Below are 11,873 nucleotides of genomic sequence, written 5' to 3' on the forward strand. Positions count from 1 at the left end.
GAACCAAGCTCTAGATTTACTTATGCAGCAGATAAACAATAGTGACCTTTTTTTATTCTAGTGTTCTGTCTGAGTATTGTCATTCTGTACATATCAGTTATATTGTTGACAGTGTCAGTAAAGATAATGTTCTATATGCACATGTCCAGCTGACCCTATCTGACCAGACGTTTGACAGGTGACACTTATTGTAAGGAATGTCTCTTATCTAAGGGTTGGAAAATTTGTCCCTTTACAGAACTGATAGGGCCTAATGGTTGCCCCTTAATAGAGGGTTGGAAAGCTTTTCTTGTTATATAGGCTAAACAAAATGTCCAAAAAAAAATTAAAAGTTGAAAATTCCTGTATTTCTAATGTGTGCATAAAGACATAAATGAGTGCCTCATATAATTTATGAATGTGGACAATACATTAATTTTACAGGAATACGTGTTGCTAAGTTAACTGGAATCCATACTTTCATTTGGTCTTTAGGCAGAACAGAAACTTTAGGAATGCTTTCTGATTGTCAACCTTGTGTGCATTCCTTATTATTATTTTGAAAAGCTGGCAATACTATCCGAGAGTCAACTCCAAGTATGAGAATATTTCTTGAAAATATTATCCAAGATTAACTAGGCTGAAAACAATGCCAGACTACACAAAGCCAATCCCAAAAAGTATGTTCACATACACATCCAATAGCAACAGTACTTAAAATGCAAACTGCATTCTTTTGTTCTCAAATATAGGTTGATTTCTGAAATGCCAAAGTATGGATGTTATGCACTTTTTTTTTTACATATTTAAATCCAGGTATTAGATACAGAAAAGATATGCTTTTGTATTCATTTTGGTTTGGTTTGTGCTGAACAGTGACACCAAGTGGTAAACAATACACAGAATCTATGTGAACCTGAAGCTCACAAAAAGTGAAAGACTACTTATTTAAAATTTGGTAATCCAATTGCATTTTAAGAAAATATTACTGGAGCACTGACATCTTCTAATACAACACAGCAATTACAGCAATTGTGGAATCACAGAATGCACATGAAAAACTATACTTGTTCACAATCTACCCATAATTATAAAGGAAAGTGTCACTGAAATACACAAAAATAAAAATATACAGAGTGCAAAAAGCAATGCAAAAAATTATTATGCAAAGAGTGACAGTGAATGTGCAGTAGAAGAATTATTCATCTGTAACTGATAGCCATTCCTGGACAGCTTGTTTCACTACAAATATGTTCATCATTTTCCCATCACCGTGGAGCTGGCTTCAGTAGTATTGTAGCTTAATATGATGGATTCCATAAAGTCAAAATGGCAAGTGTTCAGGCACACAGCATTCTCAAATATACAATGTGCATCTCAGTGGTTCAACAAAGTTTCTGGCCTGACTGAATGTGTAATTTGGCATCCAGGTTACCAAATATTCTTCAGCTGCTGTATTCATGTTGCATTTTGTCCATGTTTTAATAATTTCACTAAGTGCTGCACCATATCATCAAGTGTTTGACATTTGTTACTGCCAATAAACCTACTGGTTGTGACAGAATAACAGTATTCCATATTCTGAATAGCAATATTTGCAAGTTATTCATGAACAGAACGGCTCTTGTATTTCCTGAAGCCTACACATCTGTGTGAGGCAGTTAATTGCCCTCCTACATGTAATAGGCTTAATTGTACTACTTTTCTTCCCTGGAGACTACTGAGTAGCTTGTATCTCTTTTGGTGTCTGGTACCCATGAAAACAAAACAACACAGAATTTTGTTGTGGGTCATGTGGGCCTTAATGTGCACTTTATGTGCAAAGGTTAGTTTCAGTGTTCCCAAAAGCCGCTCTTCTTTTTCATATTAATGATGCCAAATTGTTCACATGTTGATAAAAAAAACCTAACTGGGATTCAAACAAAACTGCACAACCAGCATTGCATGCTGATGAAGGCTTATGGCAAAATATCCACTGGGCTGTGCATTCAAGTACCTGTATAGGTTGAAAGTCCCTCTTTTTTCACTAAGGAAAATATCACACAAGGGGTTATTCCACACTGGAAAAATAAAGTGGCTTCTAGTGACTTTGAAGTCTGGCTGTTTAAACAATGCATGAGGTGAAAGCAGGGGAAACCAAAACAATGCCATGCTCCAGAGCTAAAAAAAACCACAGCAAAAAGAAGTTGAGATATGACTCATGATGGGAAATGTGCATCATCAAACTGGAATATAATCACCCCAGTGACAGTATGGGACTGTGACAAAGCAAAAATACAGTCACCAATAATGCAATGGATCTAATTACAACATACACAAACCAGTCCAACAGGGGGGCATATGGGGGGCATGCATGATCATATCACTGAGCACACCAATGCATTGTACAAGCAATGTATCACGGCGTCCATTGCAAAGGCATCTGCGAGGGCAAAGGGAGGTAATTGGAAATTGCAGGTATTTTGTCCGTTCAATGATACACATGCATGGTGGCGGTACACATGTATGGTGGTGTGGACAGCCTATGGGTGGTCATCCCATCTTGGGAGAAGGGTTTTGACCCACTTTCAGAAACCCAGGATCAAGCCACTTTTTCCTGACTATCTGCTCTGGCCCAAAGCTTATAAACCAAAATTAAAACTGACGAATAGCATCTTTGGCCATACTAATATGGTGTATCTCTCTATCTCATTGCTGCTTTGCCTTTAAAGTGTTGATAGATCATCCCATTTCATTGACAGGAAAACCCAACAATGCACTCCCAATATCACTGCTCCGTGCCTTCTGCTACAGGCCTGAGATTGGGCAGTCATGTGGTGTCAGTGGGCATGATTCATCTCCTCTCTCCACACCCTTCTCCCCATGCTATTTCCAAGCAGCTACTTTCCTGTCCCCACCCCCCATTTCATTTCATGTTTTTAAATTTCTTTTTATTAAATTGCACTACCATAATTCTGCAATTGTACTGAAGATAAAAATTTTAAAAAAACTGAAAGGCACACTAGGTAGGGCATACAGCAGGATGGTGGGGCTAAGGAAGATGTGATTAAGAGAGCACACAGGACAATTGATCAAAAAACAGCACCTACGCACTATTCTAGAGAAGTGTGATAATGAATGCTCCCAAAGTGATATGTTTTCATTTCCTTAAATAACATGACTGTGGTGAGACAGGAGGCTCATGTGATAATCTCCTAAGTGTGGTTGCTAATCTTAAGCATAAAACAGGTTTTTGCACACACCAAACTTTTACACTTAGAATTTCCTAGAAGCTATCTCAAAATCTAGATCAACTGACATATTTAGTCAGAGATAATTAAATGAAGCTGCTAGAAGCAAATTGCATTTATATCTTTCCCCTGATGCTCTCCCAAGTGATTTATACACATGTTCTTTGTAACACATTTGGTTCCATGAGAAATTATTACTGTTCCAATATAGGAACAATAACTCAGAGGGAATATGAAAAAAAAGCTAGAACAAAGAGAGGAAGGAGAAAATGTGAGTGATGTTTTTCCTCATATCCTAAAATATCACTTACTGTCAGAATTTGAGCACTTTGATGTAAATATAGTCTCGTGTTCACTTATAGCTAAAATAGAAATGTACAACAGTTCTGCTCTCCTTGAATTTCATCTGCACATAAAAACTGAGAAGTGGAAGCCACAGGCAACCTGACTTTTACAGGTTAGCCTTTGGTTACTTCAGGATTCTAGTGTCTTGCTTATGGAGGTTTCTTGAGAAAGATTAAATGAGTTGATCCCCAACTATAAACTGCTTTTTGAGAAAAAATGAAATACTTTTTGAAAAATCTTTTATTTCATCTTTCTGCAACAACTGAAATAATATTCAAATATAAATCTCAGCTTGCTGTTACCATACTGGTAATAGATTTTTATAACATGGTTTCAAGAAATGGTATTTCTGTTCAGTACTATAATTTTTACACAGCTCTTTATTTCATGCTCAATAAAAAGGGAGAGACAGTGAGAATGTAGTCAGTAAGACTATACTGTTGACATTATGGCTGTTATCTCATGTAACGCAACAACACATTTTGAACTTCTTTATGTTCCAGGATCTATTTACATCAAATAATATCTATATAAAAATTCCTAGATTCAAAGTTCAGCAGTGTTCTAGCTGAGTTCTTAACAAGTTTTATCATTTCACTATTATAATATTTTGCTCTCTCACACATATTATATATTCAGAAACCAGAACAATATTATTTAAACCTAACGTTTGTAAATTGACCTTAGTGAATTCAAGAGGATGTACAAAAGCACTAACACTAAACAAAAACCTGTATTCATTTATCCCCACTTCCATTAATTGCCAAAGTATCCATGAACATTTTAATTAATACGATAAAATGCTACATAATCAGAAATCGTCTTATCTACATTTCAGGTCTAATCCCTTTCAGGATACACTGGCTTTGATCCTAAATTACTCTTTCCAGTCACACACAGGGAAGACATTTCTGACACCTCTCCTTTCAGTTTGCATCATGTCCTACACCAGTGATGGAGAACCTATGGCACGTGTGCCAGAGGTGGCACTCAGAGCCCTCTCTGTGGGCACATGTGCCATAGCCCCAGCACAGAGTTTGCCAGAGTTTGTTACTACAAAGCCAGAGGGACATGGCACTTTGCAATAAATAAGTGGGGTTTGGGTTGCAGTTTGGGCACTCGGACTCTAAAAGGTTCACCATCACTGTCCTACACTATTTCCAAGGGTTCCCAACAATTTGGCAGGGAAACAGAATGCAGGAAGAAATGGAAGATTCTACAGTCTGTTCCAGGAATGTGAACTATTCCGTTTACAGGTGGGAAATTGGGAGCAAAACTTTTTAAAAAGGATTGAAAGAAAGCATCTTGGAACATCTTCAATACTGGCAAATTTATTAAGGAATAATCTTCTATTGGCTAGAATCCACTTCATCAGATTAATGATGTGTTACACTCAGTTGGAAAGAACTGTGTGTGTGCGCGCGCACGTTTGTGTTTATGTAGAGAAAGATTGCCAAAAGTTTAGAGTTAACTTGATGGCCCATAACAGCAACCAATACAAAAGAAGAACTGTAAATAGTACAGTCTTAAAATGGCAAATAAATGCAAAAGCTATAGGTGCTTTATAAGAGCGTGAACAAAAATATATGAATATAAGCATTCCAAAATAAAAGGATTTTATATCCCAGTTAGTCTATTCTCACAAATATTAATTGAGAAGGCTTGTAATTTGTCATAGATGACACAGGGGTGTGTGTGTGTGTATGTGTGTGTGTGTGTGTGTGTAATGCATTTTTAATATGGATAATTTTAGTGCTCCAGTACTCTGGACAGCTCCTTAATTTCCACAGACAGAAGAAAAAGAGCAAATTGGGATCTCGAGAACTATTTAAAGCTGTACTTTTTTACTATGGCAATACAGGGACTATAGAAAGTGACCTAAATGCAGTATGCATTATTATTTGCAATAATTTGCATAATGCAATCAAATGTCAGCATTTTATAGAGCAATGGTATGTCTCATACCTTTCATGACACTCTGATAAAAACAAGGGAATTAACTACAATTCTAAATTTAGCGGACCTGGATTTTCGGCCAAAGTTAATTATCTCTCTTGGAGAGATAATATACTGGTATAATTTTCAATCACAAATCAACTTCCTTTATCATTGTTGTTGTGTGCCTTCAAGCCATTTTTGACTTATGCTGGCCCTAATGTGAGCCTATTGTAGGGTTTTCTTGGCAAGATTTGTTCAGTGGAGGTTTTCCATTGCCTCCCCGTGAGGCTGAGAGCATGTGACTTGCCCAAGGTCACACAGTGGGTTTCATGGCCAAGCTTCCATTGTACACAAGGATAAAATACACAAAGGGTAACAAACAAACAAACAAACCTTAAGGACAAATAAAAATATTAACCTAATCTGGGTACATTGTATCCAGCATGAATTAGTCCAACTTAATGCCCACTCATTTCAAGGTAACTTATCTAAGTCAATAGCAGCCCAGTCAAATGTTTTTAATAATACAAGCATAAAAATATACAGCTTACAAATACCATTCAAATATGGATGAGGGCTAAAAATCAGAAGAAAGGTCAAGAATTACATATTCTTAACTAGTCTTTTAATGCATTTTTAGACAATATATTTACTATATTTGGTAATTCCCTGTGTTACCTTATATGAAGGATCATTTTAAATAACATAATATTATATGAAGACCAAAACTACTGGAAAAATGCACAATCTTTCCTTATGTATGTTACTGACATGTTCCAGATATGAGTGCTCCCTGATTATAATCATACAATACAGCATTATTATTATGATTATTATTATTATTAAACTTTATTTCTAAAGCACTGTAATTATACACAGCACTGTACAAAATCAGTAAAATTAAGGAATACATAAAAGCCTGCCCGAGGCGTACACTCTAAAAGTAATAACAATTAGATAGAGGAATAGATAAAATTACAATGTAGGAAAGAAAAGACAAATTAAAAAACATCAGATAAAAAGCAAATCGCATCAAACGTTATCAGACAGCCAGATGACAATCACAAATTCCCTGAGAACGCTTCCCTAAACAATATGGTTTTCAGCTCAGCCTTAAAACTGGTTAGGGAAGTGATGAGCCGTGCATGCAGAGGAAGAAGGTTCCAGGAATGAGGGACAGCAAGAGAGAAGGGACGGATCCGGGATGGGGCAGAGAAAATCCTGGGTTGAGAGAGGAGACTTTGGCTACCAGAGCAGAGAGTGCGAGTAGGGATGTAGGGAGAGAGAAGATCAGTTAAATAAAGAGGGGCCAGCCCATGGAGGGCTTTAAAAGTGAGCAGCAAAAGTTTGTACCTGATGCGGAAAGGAAGAGGGAGCCAGTTAAAGGAGGACAACAGAGGGGAGACATGATCATAGCGGGGAGCGAGTGAAATAATGTGTGCAGCTGAATGCTGAACAGAAATTAATGGGTGGAGGTGAGAGAGAGGAAGCCCTGCCAAGAGGAGGTTACAGTAGTCTAGTCGTGAGACCACTAGGGCATGGACCAGTGTTTTTGTGGTAGAAGCTGAGAGATATGAACGGATTTTGGCAATACATGTATTATAGAGAAAAAATCTACAAACTTTGGCTGTAGTCTGGATCTGGGGGATAAATGACAAAGAGGAGTCAAAGATGAAACCAAGACTGCGGGCTTCCTGGACCGGCTGGATAGAGACGTTATTGACAGAAATAGAAAAGGAATAGTGAAGGGTGGGGCTTAGGAGGGAAAACAAGAAGCTCGGTCTTGGACATATTGAGCTTCAGACACCGATGGTACATCCAGTGGGAGACAGCTGTTAAACAGGATGACACTTGCTGTTCTAGCTGTGGTGAAAGATTAGGGGTGGAAAGGTACAGCTGGGTATCATCGGCATATAAATGAACAGCAACTGTAATTTTGGAACTACAAAGTCTGGTCACTAAACTTCCTTCACTCTTGGATATACTGTCTTGGACAGCTGGCTGCCGGCAGTTATACCATGGTACTCTGGAATCATACCTGCATCACAGATTTAAATCCAAAATTAGTCATACTAGAGTGAAATGACTTGGACCTGGTTTATGATTTATGTTTATGATTTAGTTATGTTCCATTAATTTAAATGAGTCTGCTTTATATATGGCTATGGAACGAATTTTAAAATATTACACTTGCCAATTTTAAACTGTAACACTGATGGAACAAAATCCTTTACAACAGCATGCACAGTAACTTTCTGTTGTTAGAGGAGCTTTTAATGGTGATATCAATATGACTGAGCAGCAACAATTTGTATCCTACCAGATCAGACTCTTTCAATTTGTGTTTTTATGTATAAGGTAACAATTTAATTCCACGCTAGACACTGGAAGTTAGGGATTATCTATACAATGATCTGTAATGAAGAGAACAGCAATGAAGGCTCAGCTATCACAGCAGGCGTTTTATCTTTTTAAAGGACTTATTTTCTCTCAGAAACCTGGCTACTATCCTAGATGTTCATTCCAAAATATCCACCAGATGTCACAATTGCTCAGAAAGACATAACGTACTATTAAATATATTACTAAATGCTTATACCTTAAACTAAGACATTAAAGGCAACAATTAACAATGTATTTCAGCACAGGAGGGAAAAGAATGGTCTGTACTACTTTACTTTTTTGAAATACTATCATTTTTAGTTGCAGGAAATAAAATGCATAAGTATTAAATTTACAGTCGCACCTCTGTTTTCGCGGACTTGGAGTTCATGTCCCTTGCCTATTCACGGGCAGCAAATGGAGGGGGACAAAATGGGATGCATGCTGCCATTCAAGCCAACAGGGTTTGAATATTGGCAGGGGGGTTCGAAACAGATCCCTGTGAAAACAGAGGGGTAACAGTATATATTCCCCTCCTTTCCCAAAAAATCTTGACATACAACACAATAAAGGTTGAGTCTCCCTTATCCAGAATTCAGAACTCAGAAATATTTCAAAATCATCCACATGGGTGGTTGAGAAAGTGACACCTATACTTTCTGTGTTCACAAACTTTGTTTCACAAACAAAAGTATTAAAAACGTTTATAAAATTACCTTCAGGCAATGTTTATAAGATACATATGAAACATGAATGAATTTCATGTTTAGATTTGGGTCCCAGCTCCAAGATTATCTGCATGCAAACATTCCAAAATCCCCCTGCTAAAAAATATTATTTTAAAAAATCCAAAATCCAAAACACTTCTGGTCCCAAGCATTTGAGATTAGATATTCAACCTGTAGTATGTTATAGCTCTTTTTAAAGCAAACTTGCAAACAAAATTAAGCATTAAGTTCATTAAAAACAACATCAACAACCCACCAACAGTATCAAATTGCTTTCCAAGAGCTATTTCAATCTATTCACTTATCTGTGTGCCCTGGTCACAACAGCTACATATACAGATAGAGTCAATTTGTTCCATCCATATCTTCTCAGACCTTTGTCCACCTTGTTCCAATTCCACACTGAAATGTCTCTCTATTAAGACCATTTCTGTTCTATTTTAACTCTGTCAGAGCCAGCCTTTTGGCCAGAATAACCCATAAAACCTGTTTCCTTTCTTTTTCTGGCCGTCCAACCTTTTTCCACCATGCAACTGCCTTTGGTACCAAGAAAGGTGAGACAAAAATAAAATTATTAAGTCAACACTCACTACAGTCTAAATGCTCATTTCACTTCTTAGTAAAGGTTTGCAAACTGGAAGAAAAGATAGCTGCTTGTCCAGCCCAAGAATTCTGGCATAGAAACCAGCTTTAAATAATACATTTTTATCTTTTAAGAAAAATAATGTAAACTCACCTTGCCAGCTGTCATTGCACACACACAGCTTCTCTCCAGTCAAATCACAGTAGCCATGATCAGGACTTCCACAGTTAGCTTTACAGTAAGGAATATCACAGGCTTCTCCTTTCCAGTACTTGTCACATTCACAATATACTTGGCTTGGAACTGAGTTACTTGTTGTACACTTCCCATGCCCTGAGCAGTTATTGGGACATGAATTAATTCTGCAGTAAGCAAGATCAGAAGGAAGAAAAAGAAGAACAGTAAAGACATACAGATTAACAAGTGTTTATATAAAGTCACCCCTCCGTTCTCGAGGACTTGAGATCTGTAGTCTTGAATATTCATGGAGGGGCGACCTCTGTTAGTTTCAATGGCACAGCCTTGTAGCATGCACCCTGCAATCGCTCGCAGGCACACACCCCATTCAAGCCTATGGGGCTTGAATATCGGTGAGTGTCCATTTTCGCTGGGAGATCCAGAACAGATTCCCCATGAAAAAGGAGGGCTGGTTGTATTGTTATAATTACCTATTTTTTTTCTTTTCATAAAACAGATGGGAAATATATTTTCTTAAAGGGTAACCTCAAAATTGTGTATCCTAGTGTTATCTCATAGAAATCAAACAGAGCATAACCAGAATCAGAAATCATTATAATGTAACAAGCAAAATATCAATGGATTGTCCACAAATTATTTTTTATGTTTTTACTATTGTGTCTTATTGTACTGCTATAATATCTGAATTAGGTGGACATCTGTGATTAAGCAAGAGACATGATATCAAAACCACAAGCTAAAAATATTGGTATCTAGACTTTTAAACACAGATTGCTTTGGTTTCAAAAGAAATGGATGCATAACCAGTACATAAAGTTATGTCTGCCTCCTGTTGCATTCTGGGGTTTGTAGTTCAGTGAGGCATAACAGCTCTCTGGCTGAGAATTCTGGATGCCCCTCCCTCAACTGCAAATCCCAGAATGTGACAGGAGACAGCCAGAGCAGTAAAAGTGGAATAGCAGCACTATAAGTATAGTACGTTAATCTCAGTTTGCACACACCATGGTTTACATGAGAATTCTGCTGCCTCTGCCCTTGATTGATGCTACCCTTTGGCTACATACTTGCACATGATTACCCATGCTAGTGTACTGCCTATATTCTGAATCCATTGAGATTCAGTGGTAACAATTTTCCAAGTGCCATCGTGTTGAACTAGTCTGAGCACTAGACTATTACTCTGGAGAACATGCTTCTAATCCTTGTTTGGCCATGAAACTCATTGGTTGATCTTGGGCAAGTCACATTCTCTCAGACAAAAGCAATGGTAAAACTCCTCTAAACAAATCATGCCGAGAAAACGCCATATGTCCTTCACTTGATGGTCGCCATACATTGAAATTACTTGAAAGCACACAACATACATACATACATGTTAGATGCTGGTCAAAAACACAACAACAAGCTTGCTAAACTAATTAACTTCAGGAGTCTACCATGGACAGAGATACTTTCAGCACACTCATTTGCATGCCAAAAATAAATAGAAGCATGGGTTCAGTAAAAGTTCTCCTAGGAACTTGGCAGATGCTACAGACAACTGACTTCCCAAATAGTTACACACACAGCTCGTGGTAAACAGCATCAGCTAAGACTAATGTGTGTTAATTCTAACCTCCTTCTATAAAATGAAACTGACATGGGTAATATAATGCATTTATCTGAAACATTTTATCCTACTCTTCAGCCAAAAAGAGTCCTAGAGTTGCCTAAAAAATAAAAAAGAAGACACTCCCTGACTCTGCTTATACTTTCTACACTCCCTGCTTACAATGAAGAACCATTCTGGGATGGACAGAAGCACTAGAGGGCCTTGTCCAATTTATGGAATTAACTTATCCCAGCCTTCAGAATATATTCTAAAATGGAGTGGTGATGGGAGAAAACATTTGACCATTTAACTGACAGATTAGGTTAGGAGCAGGAAGTGCTGGATGTTTATGGAGAGTATGTTAGAGTTCAGGGAGAACTGGAAACTGAAACAGAATGTAACTTTTTTTTGCAAGTAGTGGGCCAACAGAATGCTTTTAATAAATAAACTGTTATTTGTTGTTGTTTCACTCCTAAATTGTTAATTCAGGAACTATCCGAATCTCAGCCACAAAACAAACAAACAAACAAAAGAATGTACACACTTGTCCATATTTGAAAAACCTTAAGGCTGCTATAGCAAAACATAAGGAAGCATTTAGGTGAGGGGCTAAGGTAAGTGACTGGAGCACAGGATCAGATAAGGAAGGAGTTTCCTGAAAGGGATTTCCATCATATATACTTCATCCTGCCTGAGGGAGGACAGACCCTGTTTCTTGCAAGCAGATATGAACTGGTCTTGCATATTAACTACCTACTTCCCTACTGGGCATACCTATTTTTCACAATCCTAGGCTGCTGACCCACTCCAGAGAGTTGCTCCAGGCTAGTAAGTATCTCAATGACCCCCCCCCCACCTCAAGTAATGTGTATTCGTCCAAGGGCAAGGTCTACAAAAAT

The 11,873-nt window shown here is 37.6% G+C and overlaps 1 protein-coding gene across 2 annotated transcripts in view; it reads right to left on the reverse strand.

Annotated features, from left to right (window-relative positions):
* ATRNL1 (attractin like 1) overlaps nucleotides 1-11,873 on the reverse strand; it is a 693,411-nt gene that overhangs the window by 585,976 nt on the left and 95,562 nt on the right. For both annotated transcript variants that reach the window (XM_042457618.1, XM_042457619.1), the window contains exon 5: nucleotides 9,339-9,547. In XM_042457618.1, coding sequence (XP_042313552.1) covers nucleotides 9,339-9,547 — 209 coding nt within the window. The remainder of the gene's footprint in view (nucleotides 1-9,338; nucleotides 9,548-11,873) is intronic.

Source organism: Sceloporus undulatus, chromosome 3, assembly GCF_019175285.1.
Source record: "Sceloporus undulatus isolate JIND9_A2432 ecotype Alabama chromosome 3, SceUnd_v1.1, whole genome shotgun sequence".
NCBI lineage: Eukaryota > Metazoa > Chordata > Lepidosauria > Squamata > Phrynosomatidae > Sceloporus > Sceloporus undulatus.